Source organism: Microtus oregoni, unplaced genomic scaffold, assembly GCF_018167655.1.
Source record: "Microtus oregoni isolate MIOR12 unplaced genomic scaffold, Mior012 000001F_ref0000356, whole genome shotgun sequence".
Taxonomy (NCBI): domain Eukaryota; kingdom Metazoa; phylum Chordata; class Mammalia; order Rodentia; family Cricetidae; genus Microtus; species Microtus oregoni.
Window position 1 is genome coordinate 51,967,914 of NW_024543060.1, and position 17,194 is coordinate 51,985,107.

The window sequence follows — 17,194 nt, forward strand, 5'->3', positions numbered from 1 at the left end:
GGAACTCTCCATGTAGACTGGGTTGCTTTGGGACTCACTGAAATCTACCTTCCTCCTGTGTGCTGGGATTAAATGTGTGCTTCATCACGCTCAGCCCCTGAGTTGATGATTTTTGTTATGTTCTTATTAAGACAGGGTCTTTGTGTAGCCCATCCAGGTTGGCTGAGCATGGACCATGCTTGGGCTACAGGTGTGCACGGACATCCCTGACTGAATCTGATAAGTCTGTAAAAGCTCCCATCCATAGTGGTTTTGTTGATTCTTAGGTTGAGAGCCCCTACCTCTGGGGCCTAGATACAGAAATAGGTAACTAGGTAAGGGGAGGGAGGAGAGCAGAAGATGAGTCAGGCCAGGAGGGGCCTCCCTTTGATATGTCACCTCCAAAAAGGGTCTCTCAGTGGAGAGAACTCACCAAAAGGCTCCCACATTATTTTTTTATTTTTTTTTTTTTGGTTTTTCTAGACAGGGTTTCTCTGTGGTTTTGGAGCCTGTCCTGGAACTAGCTCTTGTAGACCAGGCTGGTCTCGAACTCACAGAGATCCGCCTGCCTCTGCCTCCCGAGTGCTGGGATTAAAGGCGTGCGCCACCACCGCCCGGCCTCCCACATTATTTTCAACTCATGCTTTGCATATTGCTTGAATACATTTACATGTTGACTGTGAAGAGGCCATAACTGCAAGCGTGGAAGATAAAGTAAGTTTGATCTTGTCACCCATTGCTGTTGTAGTCATGGCAGTACTCAGCTGAACACAGCTCAAACACAGGACAGATTTGGGAGTAGCCAGGGATAGGGGAGGAAGAAAGGGGAGACTTGCAGAAACCTCTGTGCTCTGTGGAACCAAGACTGCTGTGTTCTGAGGCCCCTAGAGATCGTAGAGTCCACAATAGAACCTGAAACTCAGATCTTTCTGCATTTTTTATTTCAAACATGTCTGCCCGTTCCCCCTCCCCCTCCCTGTCCCCATTGTATTCCAGCCTTGAGCCTTCCTGGTCCAGTTTCACAGGCCATTCTAGTGGACAGCCCTCTCCGGACCTGCTGTAGCTTTGGGGACACCTCTCCACCCACAAGGCTTAGTGTACTGTAGCCTGGGGCCTTTCCATGCCGCAGCGACCTAGACCAGGTACCTGGTAAGGGCCACCGTAGGGCTGAGTGCAGTGTCTTCAGGACCTAGACAAGGATGCAGCAGGAGGTCCCTTCTGTACTTGCTGTACGCAACCTGATGTTTGGTTTTCCTTTAGCCTCTGTCAGTCAGGACATTAGGATAAATAGAATTTCAAATCATTTGGCTTTATGTTTTCTACTACGTTTTACTGCTGTTCTGAACCTTTGGAATGCTTTTGTTAGTTTGTCCTCAGCCAGTTACAAAAGGAATGAGAAAAGAGTGTGGCGTCCTTTCTGACAAATGTTTATGATAAGGGAAACCCGCGGAGGCAGAAAGTAATAGCCCCATTGCCTCTACAGTTCAGAGCCATCCCTAATCAGATTTCATGGAACTTCCTTCTAGGTATTTCTCATTGGATATTTTACTAAGTTAAGATACGATGCATTTATAATGTTTTTTATCTTCTGTTGTTCCTTTGCGGAACTACAGCTCCCAGCATTCTCCTGGACTACGGACATATTCCCAGAAGCCTTTGCATTCCCTGTTAAAAAGCGAGGGCCGCCATGAGTGCGCGCTCCCCCGCCCCCCCTCCTGTCGTGTCAGCACACCTGTACCTGCCCGTTGTTACCCCTCCCCCATTAAAAGTGCACCCACGTGGGACCTCCGCGTGTCTGTGTTTTCTTCCCCGAGTGATGTCTTTACCCTCTAACCCGCAGACAAGAAAGCCAGCCAGAAATTAGGAACAACATCTTCCATTTAAAAACACCAGCCCAGGGGGCCAGAGAGATGGCTCAGGGGGTAAAGGGTTTGCTGGGTGAGCCCTATGGCCTGAGTTTGATCTCCAGAACTACATAAAGGTAGAAGGAGAAAAACGCCTCCAGAAAGTTTTCCTTCTATGCCTGTGCCCTCCCACACTCACACACACAGAGATAATAAATAAATAAATTATAAATTATAATTAAGATGTTTCTTCATTTAACATTAGATATCTTGATAAATATTTTTCAGCTTTATTGAAGCAAAATTGATGATACTGTAGATTGAAAGTGTACACCATAATGTTCTGATGTAGATAGGCATTATGCAATTACTCCTTAAATAATCGGCACATCCATTACCTCTCATAGCTAATGCATATTTGATGAGAATAATTAAAATCCACTCTCTTAATAAGTTGGAAGTACATGATATATTGCTAGTATAGCCTTCAGGATTTATCCATCTTTTGGTCACAAGTTTGGACCCTGGACCAACAGCTTCTGACTTTCCTTGCCTTTCTTTGCCTCCTTCCCCCACAGTTGTGTTGAAAAGCACAGTGCTACCTTAAATCACAGTGCTACCTTAAATCACAGAGCTACCTTAAATCACAGTGCTACCTTAAATCACAGAGCTACCTTAAATCACAGAGCTACCTTAAATCACAGTGCTACCTTAACTCTGAGAGTAAGAGGTGAACCTTGTTTATTGTGTGGTGGGGCTTGAAGCTCACAGATTTGACTAGATTAGCTGGCTAGCAAGTTCTAGGGATGCTTCTGTCTTTGCCACTCAAGTGCTAGTATTATGGGGAGGCATCATTGCAGAGTCTTGCAGGTTTAAATATTTTGGAACTCTAGAACCCAGTTTGTTGTTTCTGTTTTGAGGTGTTTTTTTTTTTGTTTGTTTGTTTTTTTTTTGTTTTGTGTGTGTGTGTGTGTGTGTGTGTGTGTGTGTGTGTGTCCTAGGCTGGATTCAAACTCAAGACCTCCCTGTCTTGGTTGCCATTTGCTTCCTCTTCTCTCTGCCTCTCCCCCACCCCTCCTTCAATCTCTAAGCCTGACTGGCCTCTTACGTAGGGATATGTGATCAGTTCAAGATGATATCACCTCCTAGGTGGTAGGATTGTAGGGGTAAACTACCATGTCTTATTCATGCATTGTTGGGAATCAGTCTAAGGTAAACACTGAACTGCATCTGTAACCCTGCTTCAGTCTCTTGAATATGGGGTTCTAGGCATGACCGCTGTGCTGAGCCCTGGAATTCTGGAATCCACTGAAGGCCTCAAGTGGGCTTCTCAGTCATGTCTTAGCTGTGTATATGTTTGTAACGATCTGCACACTGCCTGATGGACTCAGGGTAGACCATAACAGGGCCATGTTCTCCTAATATTAGGGTCTGTGTTTTGATCCCTTGTTCTAGAACAAGGGCTTGCCAAGGAAAAACAAAACAACAGCAAAAACCTCAGAGCATGATGGTACTGCCATCAGGAATTTTTCAGGACTGGCTTCTACTGGCTTGCTTTTTCTTCACACAGGGCCTTATTTTCCTGTTTCTTTGTATGGTTTCTTATTCCTTTTTTTTTTTTTTTTTTTTTTTTTTTTTTGATTTTTCGAGACAGGGTTTCTCCGTAGCTTTTGGTTCCTGTCCTGGAACTAGCTCTTGTAGACCAGGCTGGCCTCGAACTCACAGAGATCCGCCTGCCTCTGCCTCTCGAGTGCTGGGATTAAAGGAGTGCGCCACCACTGCCCGGCTCCTGTTTCTTTGTATGGTTTCTTATTCTTGATATTAAAAACCGAGTATGTGAATCTAAACATACAGTAAGTATGTGACTCAGATTCCCCAGGGTTTGCCCTGAGTTTGAGGTCAGCCTGGGCACCACAGTGATGAGCCAAGGCTGTTTAACAAGACCCACCTCAAAAAGCCAAAAAATTAGGTGGGGGCGTTGGCATACACCTTTAATCCCTGCGCTCGCTTCGGAGGCAGAGGCTGGTGAATCTTTGTGAGTTCAAAGCCAGCTTGAGCTATGTAGTGAGTTTTAGGATAGCCAGAGCTACATAGTGGGACTTTGTCTTGAAAACAAACAAAAAAGCCAAAATAGGGAAGGAGAAATGGCACATACAGCTCCTGCAGAGGCCTGAATTCAGTTCCTAGCATCAACTCTGGTGGCTCACAGCCTCTTTCAGCTTCAGGGGACCCCAGAGACCTCTTTTGGCCTCCTCAGGCACCCATATTACTTATATGCATACATGTTACCCCCTTCTACCACAATATACACATAATTTTAAGTTGTAAATATTTTTAAAAAGCCAAAATGAATAAATGGATAAGTGAAGAGTTCATTCACAAATTTATTTATTTTTTAAAATTTAGCTTTATTTTATGTGCATTGATGTCAGATCCCCTGGAACTGGTCTTACAGGCAGCTGTGCGCTGCTATGTAGGTGCTGGGAATTAAACCCGGGATCTCTGGAAGAGCGGCCAGTGCTCTTAGCCGCCGAGCCTTCTCTCCAGCACCCGTATAAAGTGCAGAATTCCATTTTGAACTAAGCCTAGAAACTTCTCTTTCAGGAAGGCATCCACCGTGGCCAGTATCTGCAGGCCTGGGTATAGCTCCTTGTCCAGTCACAAATATATCCCTCGAAGGGCAGTGCTGTATGTGCCTGGGAATGACGAGAAGAAAATTAAGAAGATTCCATCCCTGAAAGTAGACTGTGCGGTGCTGGACTGCGAGGATGGAGTGGCCGAAAACAAAAAGGTACTGGAGGGAAGGATGACGGGCTAGAATTTGGGGCTCTTGAACTAGCATCATTCGCTGCTGACAAAGTGTCAGCCTCAGCCTTCCTTGATGGTTAGGGTATTTGGTTCTGGCTCTCTCTTACATGTCTTATCTGAAAGGAGGGACACATTCGTCAACATATATCTTGAAACCTTGACATTTAGTATCTGTGACTGGTGTGCGTATAAATAGAGAGGTAATCTATTTTGCTCTGTGATATTGGTTGACCTATGTAAATTAGATGTTTCTAGAATCATGGTAAAAGATTCTCAAACCAATTGAATCCGATGAAGAAATTTATTTCTTCTTTCTTTTTAAAAAAGTTATTTTATTTATTAATTTATTTAGAGACAGAATCTCTCTGTATAGTCCTGGCTGTTCTGGAACTTGCTCTGTAAACCAAACTGCTCCCAAACTCAGAAATCTACCTGCCTTTGCCTCCTGAGGATCAAAGGTGTAACACCGCTTGGCTTAGGAATTTACTTACTTTCTTTCTTCCTTCTTTTCTTTTTTCCTTCCTTCCTTTTCTTTTTCTTTTTCTTAAAAAGATTTGTTTATTTGTTTATATACACAGTGTTCTGCTTGCCTGCACGTATCCCTGCCTGCCAGAAGAAGGCACCAGATCTCATTATAGATGGCTGTGAGTCACCATGTGGTTGGTGGAAATTGAACTCAGGACCTCAGAAAGAGCACCCAGTGCTCTTAACCTCTAAGCCATCTCTCCAGCCCTTTGTATTGAATTTTGGTCTTAGGTTGTCTGAGACAGATGGCCAAGAACACATAAGGTGGGTTTCCACTGACGAGTGATTATTTCTCCTACTTACTTAAGGAGATGCTTACAGAACTCAGAGCTGCTTGTGGCTTCTGGCCTGACTAGTTTATAAACAGGTAGATGGGGCTGTTTCTGATCTTCCCTCATTAAAACAAAACTGGTTTTAATTTTAAAACTTATAAGACAGGTTCTAACTATTTCCCAAGCTGACTTCAAACTTGCAATCCTTCTGCCTCAGCCCCCCAAGCCCCGGGATTACAAGAATTGCAACACCAGACCAGGCATAGAGGTTTCTTACCTAGTAGTTGAATAGTAGATACTTTTGGTTTGTTTATTTTTATTTTTTTTAATATGTGTTTTGCCTGCATGTTTGTCTGCACCATGTGCATGCAGTATCCACAGAGACCAGAAGAGGGCATCAGATCTTTTGGAACTTATTAGCCACCATGTGGGTGCTGGGAACTTAACCCAGGACCTCTGGAAGTGAAGCCAGTGCTCTTAACTGCTGAGCCACCTCTCCAGCTGAACTTTCTATTTATTTATTTAGTTATTTAGTTATTTATTTTGAGACAAGTTTTTTCTATGTTGCCCTGGCTGTCCTGGAACCCACTCTGTAGACCAGGCTGGCCTTAGAAATCTACCTGCCTCTGCTTCCCAAATCCTGGGATTAAAGGCGTGCGCCACCACAGCCGGCTTATTTTCAAGATTTTAAGTAACTGCGGGGCAGTGGTGGCGCATGCCTTTAATCCCAGCACTCGGGAGGCAGAGGCAGGCGGATCTCTGTGAGTTCCAGAGACCAGGCCAGCCTGGTCTACAAGAGCTAGTTCCAGGACAGGCTCCAAAGCTACAGAGAAACCCTGTCTCGAAAAACCAAAAAAAAAAAAAAAAAAAAGATTTTAAGTAATGAACTTGCATTTGTGCATTTGTTTAATAATTAGGTAAGATATGTAAATCTGTATAATAATAATTTATGTATGCATGCAAATGCTTTGGTTAAAAACATGCTTTCTCCACCCTTTGTTTACCCATTGAGTCCCTAGGCCATCTGGACTCCTGCTGTCTGGGTAGCTTCTTACTCCCCATGATCTGAAGGAGCCTGTCTGAACTGTACTGCTTTCCAGAATAATTACTTTCCTTGGAGAGTGTAGCAAACAAATATTTGCCTTAATTAAAAAAAAGAGTTAATTTCCCATATCTTCTTAATGATGAAATCCAAACTTCCCAAGTCTTTAGAAAAAGATTAGAATAAACATGTAGAATCGAAAGCGTCTACTCAATGTCTTTGGTGTATAATTAATACAATTAATCTTTCTCCTAGAGATTCAAGTAAATAGTCTAGACTTTTTTTTTTAAAAAGACTATAATGTGATTCCAGTATACTCCTCCCAAAACTCACGTAGTGTGCGCTCAGATTAGATACCAGGTTGTAATTCCAGTCCTGTGTAACCTCAGGCAATTCTCTGTACTTCTTTGCCTCAATTTCTTATCTAACCCACGGAGATGACAATATCTCCTTTTGTCAGGGCTGGGGATTATTATGGGAGAAAAGCAGATAAAGTACCTGCAAGTAGCTTGATTTCCTACAGGAAATGGGTCAGATAAGGCCTGTAGCAATTGCGATAGGGGAGGGATGTTTATTTCAGCAGAGCAGCCCAGTAGCCCCCGGAAGCCTGGATAAAGTGCCAGGTTGTCCTCTGAGACCTGCCTGAGGATCTTTTCTGTCCCTCTCAGGAAAGTATGTCTCCTTCCTGCCTTACATCTGCTTGTGTATCTGTGCGCTCAGCCATTGTCTGCCTAGATAGCAACAGTTGAGCTACCAGTTAGAAACCTGAGGGGGTGAGCAAGCCACAGTTGCCATCTTGACTCCCATGTTCATGCAGGGTGCGTTTATATATTTTGTATAAACGTGTGCATGCGTGTGTGTGTGTGTGTGATGTGATGTGTGGGTATGTTTGCTATTTGAGACAAGATCTCACTATGTAACCTTGTGTGTCCTGGAACTTATATTGGCCAGGCTGGCCTCAAACTCACAGACCCACGCTGGGGTTGAAGGCATGTGCTTTTATGCCCAGCTTCATGCATGCTTGCTTGTGCACATGTGTGTTGATACCAGACATCAAACCTTGAGTGTCCTTCCTCAGGTATGCTCCTTCTGGTTTTCTGAGACAGTTTCTTGGCTAGCAAACAAAGAGAGGCTGGCTGGTAAGGGAGTCCCAGGGATCCGCCCATCTCTGTCTCCTTGTAGGACTCAACAGAGGCCTGAGTCTCTGTAGTTTACCCTGAGGCAATACCTGGTTCCAAGAAAGATCACAAACTGAGACTACCTAGGCACCACCCAGGAACAGGTCATCCAAAGGAAATTCCGCACGTTCCAATCATTGTAGACAGGATCACCTACCTGCACACACCCATCGCTTTTCACCAGGACATCCCTGGACAAATGTCAGCCAGTCGGGGTCCTGAACCTTAGAAATCCCTCACCCCTACCTTTGCTAATATAAAAACCCAACTCCAACTGAGCTTGGGGGTTCTCTGATCTTGCCATGTTAGACATATGGAGGGTCTTAGTTCAAGAACTTGTGTAAGAATAAAGGATCTTTGCTTTTACATACAGGACTTGGTCTCCTAGTTGGTTTGGTTTTGGGGGGACTCCGTGATCTGGGCGTAACATCCTCAGTGCCGTGATTACAAACCTGTCACCACACTCTGCTTTTCACAAGAGTGCTGGTGAAAGGGTTTACAACCAAAGAGTATCTATGAGATGTGGGCCAAGAGATACTGAAAAAAAAAAATCACATCCCACAACAGACCTCATCCAAGAGATTTATTGGGGAGCGGAAGGGGTGCAAAATGGCTTCCTCTGAGCAGGATAGAGACGGCTAAAGACCAGGTCATGATGGCAGGCTGTATTGGGGTATGGAGCGTGCGCAGAGGGGAACACAGCTAGGGAGAAGGTGGAAAGTGTGGTATTGGTCTTTAATAAAGGTGGGGCTGTTGTGGCTGAGTCACTGAAGGCAGAGTGAAGGTGGATATGGGTGTGTGGGGGAGGAGCACTGACTCTGGAATGTGGGTGGTTCTTAGTTGACTGACAGCTGGGGTTTAAAGCCAGGTCCTCAGGCTTGTGGATGACTGAGATAACACCTGGTGGCATCTTCATTTGGACACTCTGTTCTCTCATTAAAGTTGAATAGTGCATTGATTGCTAGCCATAGTTTTTCACATGTGGAGTTTAAGAGTAAACTAGAGCTCCCTTTAAAAAGCCACAGAAACCCAAGTTGGTGGTGGTGCAAACCTTTAATACCAGGAGGCAGAGGCAAGTGGATCTCTTGAGTTGGAAGCCAGCCTAGTCTACAGTGTGAGTTCCAGGATGACTTGGGCTACACACAGAGAAACCCTGTCTTGAAAAAAATCAGAAAACAAAACGAAAAAACCATAGAAAGGCCTGGCAAGCCAGCACAGGTTTGGATATTGTTTGTTTTGTTGTTAAAATTCTTTCTAGATGTGATGGTTAGATCGGTCAGCTTGACCGGACTAGAGCCAGTTTGGAAATGAGTTTCTGGGTCTGACTGTGGAGGGTCATGGGGAGCGTGGAAGCCTCACCCACTATGGGTGTAACTGACCGGGATCCTGGACCTCATAAAAAGTAGAATGTGAGTGGACTACTCCTATATCGTCCATTGCCGCCGTGGCTGCCGATTTTAGCGCCCCGTTACCTTGTTCCCCACTGATGGCGTGTACCTCAACTTTCCTTCCGTATCTGTTGTCAACCTACTTTGTCACAGACACAGCAAAAGCACAGAAGGGGTTTTAGCTCCGTCTCGTGCACGGCACTTCACTGCTAGCGTCTCACGGTTGCTTTGGATTCTGGTTCCATCATCTGACACTCAAATCATCTACGCGTTTGACAAGCGAGCCGTATGAAGATCTGACAAGTTTGCTGTGGAGCTGTTAAAGAGGTTAGAGCCAAGAGCTGCACGAGCCATCACCGGGAGCCTCTGTTTGAGTTTGTTTAACCAATATTTAAGCGGTGCTGACACCATACCAGACACTGTCAATTGCACGACAGCTCAAAGAGGCGCCGCACTCACATTCCTGTTACAGACAGGGAAACTGAGGTATCCTGAGGGCCGTGCTCACGATTTATCCCGAGGATACTGTTATCCAGTCATCTGAATCCGAAAACCCAGTCTCTTCATGAAGCTGTTAGATTTTTGTCAAATCCGTTGTCAGAATGAAGGTACATTCCCGATAGACCTCGCTAAACATACTCTTACTGTGTACTTGTCCGTCACCCCCAAACTGAAGGCAGGTGGATAAGACTTGGATTTTGTTTGTTTATCTAGCAGTGTTAGAATCAAATCTAGGGCTTCATACGTGCAGGGCTTTCTGCCAACTGTATTTTTCTGCCTTGTTTTTCCCCCCTCCCTGTCTCTGTCTCTGTCTCTCTTTCTCTTTCTCTCAGGCAAGCAAGCAAAGTTCCTGCTGCAGGGTGAGAGGGTACCAGAAATGGGGTGCCAGACACTTGTTTTGAGTTGGAGTTGATATCACTATGTAGCCTCAACGGCTTGGAACTCTATGGAGACCAGGCTAGGCTCCAACTCACAGAGGTCTGCATGTTCTGTCTACATCCTGAATGTTGGAATTTAAGGAGTGTGCCACCACTGAATCTGAAGTTATTTCTTAATCATTTTTCTTATTTGAATATTTTTCTTCTTGGTGGAAGGAATAGAGTTTATTTCTAGGTAGGATTTCATGTAGCCCCAGGCTAGTCTAACAATAATCTTAAACTCCTGACCCTGCTGCTATCCCTACAGACGTGCGCCTCCATGTACAGCTGAGCTCCCATTTTTAGTGAATTTATTTCTAAGAAAATCTGTATTAAAGCTTTATTTCTGATGATCTGGTTACAGTTTTGCCATGCTGAACTATGATATAATTCATCTTCTTGAGCATTATTGACATGTAAACATATTATTTTGCATCTCATTTATTTATTTATTTATTTGTTTGTTTGTTTTGCTAGTCGACTGACTACTTCACTTGCCTGGTTCTCCACAGAGTGTACTGATCCTGAAAACAATAGGAGTTTCCAGAGATAAGCATTTGAGTGTGGACTGCTTCTCAGCAGACCCTAATCCTGCCCTGCTAATCCAATTTGTGCTTAAGTAGCTCCTTCATGTTAAGAATGGTGCTACCAGTCCAGGCTCACTCACCTTCTCAAGTGTGGGTGACGGAGGGAAAAGCCCTCGCTCTGGCTCTGTCTCCCTCTCTCCTTACTGTGGAAGGAAATGTAGGGATGTCTAAGCCACTGTTTGACAGCCGCAGTACCAAGTACCAGTGAACAGAACTCTGGGGAATCGTCAAGGCACCGTGTGAGGCTGAGAAGACTTGAGCGATTGAGCAGAGGACTAGAGTCACAACACCGAGCTACTGTTCACTAAGCAGTGATTTAAACAGTCATTTAGATTTATTTAGTATTTACATTTAATTATTTAAATGTATGAAAATTTTCAACCGGGCACTGTGACAGACAGGAATGACATGGTTATGTGATCCCTGTCTTGGAGGAGTGATACAGGCAAAGATTAAATAGTTGTCATCCAAAATTCTCATCTATAGGAACAAGGTCAGAGAGAGAGGGGGGGGGGGGAATGGATCCTCCAGGATCATGGCAGGACTGAGCTGGAGGCTCCAACTGAATGGTCTCTGCCTTGAAAAGCAAGTGTGGTGATACAATTCAATATTAATCAGTTCTGCCTTCTAATCACCTATTAGGACTTCAGCAGCCCTTGGAAAACACATCACCAGGCTACTGTTTCAGGTTTTTGTGTGTCTGTCTGGGGTAATAGGGCACCCTGGAGGCCTAAAGCAGGTTGGACATTAAGAGGTCAGGAACTGTGAGACAACACTTCGTATCTGTGTACCCATACTGAGTTCTTCAGAGTTTCTCTTTCCCAAATAGGAATTTCCACAGAGGTTCCTCCAATACCCGATGGGTAGCCCCAGAGTCAACCCATTTGCCAATGTGATTGCTTGTCGTGAGCTATCCCAATGTCAGCCAAGGTCACACTGGCTTTTGGTTCCTGCCGTGGCTGATAGTGACCTCCCCGCCATGATTACTGCACCTTCCGTCTGTGAAACAAATCCTATAGCGGTATATTATTTGTGTCTTAATAAATAAAGCTTGCCTGAAGGTCAGTGCAAAGCAGCCACACTAGTCAGCATACAGGCCAGCCAGTGGTTGCACACACCTTAATCCCAGCATTAGAGAGGAATATGAGGTGGGATGAGACAGGAACTGGTTTCTCTTTCAGTCTGAAGATTTCATAGATTTTCTAGTGGCTTGGCTGCTTTGCTTTTCTGTTTTTCAGGCGGGACCCCATGTCTGTCTCTGGGTTTTCATTATTCGTGCTACAAAAGTGAATCGCTCCTTCCTTAAATGATTTTGTCAAGTGTAGTGGCTACTTGTTTTGCTGTGGTAGTTTACAGAAGGAAGGGTTTGCTTGGGTGGGGAAGAAGCATGTCAGCTAGCAATAGGCACAAAGTAGAGACAACAAACTAGAACTGGTCCCCTTCCATCTTTAAACTCTCAAAGCCCACCCCAGCGAGGCCATACCTTCTTCTTTTTTTTAAAAAAAATATTTATTTATTTACTTATTATGTATACAATATTCTGTCTGTATGTATTCCTGCAGGCCAGAAGAGGGCACCAGACCTCATTACAGATGGTTGTGAGCCACCATGTGGTTGCTGGGAATTGAACTCAGGACCTTTGGAAGAGCAGACAATGCTCTTAACCTCTGAGTCATCTCTCCAGCCCGAGGCCATACCTTATTATCCCCCTCTTCAGCTACCAACTGGGGACCAACCAATGGCCAACCAAGGTCATTGTCTTATTGTTACCCTGATAGTTGACAGGTTCTAAGATCACCCTGTGCTCAAATACATGAACCTGTGGGGGACATAGTCCTTCAAACCATCATATCAAGTATTTCTTCCTATGAGTAAGAAAACTAGCCAGTGAAGGGTGGAGGGTGGTGTGGTGGCAGAGGCAGGCGGAGCTCTGTGAGTTTGAGGCTAGCCTACGTCAGGGCCCATACGCCCCAACATAGAATTTGTATGAAACATGGGCCCACAAGCCTGATCTACAAGGTGAATTCCAGGACAACCAGGGCTGCACAAAGAAACTTTGTCTCGAGAAAACAATAAGTAAATAAATAAGATAAAAGAAACAAAGGAAATAAAAAGAAAACTAATAACCTACTCTGAGAAATATAAATATGCTTTTCTGTTGCTCTTTTGTTTCTGTTTTCCTTTTGTAGTTCTGGGGATGAACCTGGGGACTCCTCATGCTGGTCAAGTACCCTACCATTGAGCTACGAGTCCAGCCAACACAGATCTTATTTTTTTGAGACAGGGTCTCACTATGTAGCTCTGGTTGTCCTAGAATGCCAGCAGTGTAGACCAGGCTGGCCTTGAACTTGCAGAGATCTGCCTGCCCCTGCCTCCCAAGTGCTGGAATTAAAGGTGTGCTCCACTACACTTGGCACATATACCAATTAAAGCCAGTTAATTCTTGGGCTGGAGAGAGGCTCAGTGGCTAAGAATACTTGTTGCTCTTACAGAGGACACAGTTTCAGTTCCCAGCATCAACAGGGTGGCTCACAGCTGCCTATAACTCTGGTCACATTCTCCTGTATGCACAGCTTGCACATAAGGTCACACAGGCTCACATACATACACATGAATAAATCGTTTGTTCCTGGTGGCTCAGCCCCAAAATAATCACTCAGAAACTTTATTATTTGCAATACTGTTTGGCCAATAGCTTAAGCATGGGCTAACTTATATCTTAAATTAACCCATTTCTATTAATCTGTATATTGCCACATGGCTGTGGCTTACCGGCAATGTTCCCTCTCTGGCGAGGCTACATGGCATCTCCTGACTCTGCCTTCTTTCTCCCAGCATTCAGTTTAGTTCCTCTCCCCCGCCTAGCTCTGTTCTGTCCTGCTATAGGCCCAAAGCAGTTTTTTTTATTCATTAACCAATAAAAGCAACGCATAGACAGAAGGACTTCCCACACCAATAAACAAATATTTTAAATAAAACAATTAATTCTTGAGTTCCTCTATAATGCTTTTCATTGCCAGACAGACCCTTTTCCACCCTAAGCATTTGTATTCAGTCTCACTGATCCTTCCTCTCTTGCACACACACACACACACACACACACACACACACACACACACACTCACACTCTCTGTCCAAGCACATGGATCCATTTGGCTATATTTTAGATTCTTGAGCATTGTCAGTTTTGCTGGAATAAATGAGAATGGCTAGGTGTGTTCTCCCCACAGGGAGAAAGCAGGAGGATGTGTTTGAGTCATTTAATGTGCAAAGGGGCACAGAGAGCCAGTTCCTCTTCAATAGGGGTGTGGATTAGGATGGGAAGGCCCACTCCCAGGTGCCTTGCATTTATTAAAAGATTTAAGAGCTTTGGAGATTTCTTCAGTAGCAATTGGGGTATCTGGGAAAGCTGAACTGTGCTCAGGAACTCGGCAAGGTCTTTTTGATCCTTAAAGGTTCTGAAATAAAAACCTATGCAGGTTTTTATGCAAGCAGTCAAGTGTTTGCAGTCATTCATTAATCCCCTCATACCCTTAAATAATCTTGCCTCCAAGGAATAATAGTGAAAAACAACAAAACCAAACAATCCTATTTCCCTCCTGCTCTGTTTTGTTACTGAGTCCTGGTGTCTTACCAAAAAGCCGTCATAATCTGAGATCTCTTAGTGAGCCCAACAGTCTCTCCACAAAGAGATGAAGCCCTTAAATAGTTGTTCTTCTCCTGCAATTCCTAGGAATCCAATTAAGACTGGTGATGACCCACAATCCCATGCTTCTGACTTGGAAGCCAATGAAGCACATCTCTGAGTTTTAGCTAAAAATTAAGATTGAAAAGGGACTGGGGACATGGCTCAATTTGCAAGGTGATTTTGAAACCAGGTTGTTGCATGGAGAGCCAGGTTGCTTGTTTGTCCTGGCTCCCGGCTAGCTTAGCCCCAAAATAACCACACAGAAACTGTATTAATTAAAACACTGTTTGGCCCATTAGCTCTAGCTTCTTATTGGCTAACTCTTATATTAATTCAAACCATTTCTATTCATCTGTGTATTGCCACATGGCAGTGGTTTACTGGGTAAAATTCCCAGTATCTGTCTCCGGCGGATTCATGGCGTTTCCCTGACTCTTCTTTTCCTCCTCTTAGCATTCTGTTTAGTTTTCTCCACCTACCTAAGTTCTGCCCTATCAACAGGCTAAGGCAGTTTCTTTATTCATTAATGCTAATCATAGCACACAGAGGGACTCCCACATCAGCAGGTAGCCTTGAGTTCCACCCCACATTAGAAGGAGGAGGAGGGAGAGCAAGACACGCAGGGTGAACAGGAAGAGAGGGCACCTAGGACTGGATGGGCAGCCTGAGCACAAGCCCCAGTACTGGAGAGGAAGAGTCAGGAGGGCACCTGGGGTTTGATGGCAAGCCTGGTTAGCCAAAGAGCTCTAGAGTGAGATCCCATCACAAAACCCAAGGTGAAAATGGCTGAGAAAGACACCTGATGTCAACCCGTGACCTCCACATGCACGTGCCCACACACACTAGTTAAAGCCATTGCTTTTTACTCCTTTTTACCATGAGATAAGGATAGCATGATTTACACAAAATAGACCCTAGATATTTGTTTAGTTCACTAATTTAATTTTAATTTAATTCAGTTAACTTATTTTTATATGTATAGGTCTCTCTCTTTCTCTCTCTTTTTCGAGACATGGTTTCTCTGTAGCTCTGGAGCCTGTCCTGGAACTTGCTCTGTAGACCAGGCTGGCCTCCAACTCACAGAGATCCATCTACCTCTGCCTCCTGAGTGCTGGAACTAAAGGCATAAGCCACCACTGTCCTGCATATATAGGTCTTTTGCCTTCATGTGTGTTTGTACATCACTTTGTGTTTCTGGTACCCATGGATGCCAGAAGAGGATGTTGAATCCTCTAGAGCTGGAGTTACAGGTGGTTGTGAGCTGCCCTGTTGGTGCTGGGAACTGAACCTGGATCCTCTGGAAGAGCAACCAACACTCTTACCTGCTGAACCGTCTCTCCAGCCCTATGGTTTGACATAATAGGGTGAGGAAAATGCTTTCTTTGGTAAAAGAAATCAGGAGTATTTTGTCAAGGACAAGTGCCAAGACAATGATGGATCCAAAGGAAGCCTGTCTTTTTACTAAAGATCTGTCCTGCTGATTCTTTCAAATCATGTGATGCAATTGTGTTTACTATTTAGTGATCTTAACTTCTAGAAGACAGTAACTGGGTCCCTGGGGCCACAGTTATTTCTGTTCAAAGAATTCAGTATATTCTTGAATGAGTTATTGATTAGGCACAAAGGTCATTCCAAAAGGAGAAAGATGAGTCAGAGTACTGACTTGATAGAATGGGTTCCTTCCTTCCTTCCTTCCTTCCTTCCTTCCTTCCTGCCTTTCTTCCATCCATCTTTTTTTGTTTGTTTGTTTTTTGAGACAGGGTCTCTCTGTGTAGCCTGGTTGTTCTGAATCTATGTAGACCAGGCTGGCTTTGAACTAACAGAGATCTGTAGGAGGAAGTTTCTGTCCTGCAAGCCACTTCACAAATAACCGACATGGAGACTTAACATTAATTGTAAATGCTCAGTCTATAGCTCAGGCTTGTTACTACCTAACTCTTACATTTACATTAACCCATATTTCTTATCTACCCTCTACAACATGGCTCATGGCTTGTTACCTCATTTTCTACACATCCTGCTTACTGGGCATCTGGCTGGTGTCTCCTGACTCAGTCCCATCATTCTCTGTGCCCTGAAATTCCTATCGGCCAATCAGCTTTTTAGTAAGCTAATTCATGTGGCAAATCTTTAGAGTATACAAAAGGATTATTCCACAGCAGAGATCCACCCGTCTCTGCCTCTGGAGTACTGGGATTAGAGATTTGCATCATTACTACTGGAGAGAATGGGTTTCTTAAAGATACCTCAGGTTTCTCCACTAAGGGTAATTGCTTAGTGCCTCACTGGGTAGAAAGAGAAAGCTACCTTTTGAATACAGATAGGCCTCTCACTCGTCATTTCATCCTCTCGGTCCAGTCCCCGCTGCACTGTGATAGAAGTCTGCAGGAAATGGGTGTGATGTCGAGAGCATCTCTTTTCTGGAACTGTGCATACTTAGATGCTTCAGGGGCTGCAAAGAAAAGGATCAAGGCCAGTCAATAGGGAATACCTTTTCCCTAGTCAAAGCTGAAGTAGATATGAAAGACCCCAACTTGGTGTCAATTTGAGTGGCTCGGGGATTGATTAGTCATTAGTCTTCAACTTTGAGACTCGGGAGAGTTCCAAACACTACCACATCCCCTTTCTTGACTGAGCTGGAGGGCGGTGGTCCCTTTACCCAGACCCAAGCCCAAGCTGAAGGCAGTTCCCCAGGTCTCCTAGCGTTCTGGAGCTGACCGTGGTGCTGAAGGTTGTTGGAGGGTGATTCCCGAGAACCAGCTAGTACTGTTGGCTAGCATAGTTTCTAAGTGTCGTGCATATCAGCTCACACCATTCTCCCAGAAGCTCTTATGCTCAGTGACAGGCAGGCGTAGGAGAACACAGAGAGGTTCACAAACTTGATCAAGGTAACACAGCTAACGAGTCTCCAGGAAGTCCCCACCCCAGAACATACTGTTATTAACAGAGCCATGCAGAGCTTTGAA

At 44.4% G+C, this 17,194-nt stretch overlaps 1 protein-coding gene across 3 annotated transcripts in view; it reads left to right on the top strand.

The window, feature by feature from the left end:
- The window catches only part of Clybl (citramalyl-CoA lyase), a 217,975-nt gene that overhangs the window by 120,402 nt on the left and 80,379 nt on the right, over positions 1–17,194 (top strand). For all 3 annotated transcript variants that reach the window (XM_041663598.1, XM_041663608.1, XM_041663617.1), the window contains exon 2: positions 4,428–4,614. In XM_041663598.1, coding sequence (XP_041519532.1) covers positions 4,428–4,614 — 187 coding nt within the window. The remainder of the gene's footprint in view (positions 1–4,427; positions 4,615–17,194) is intronic.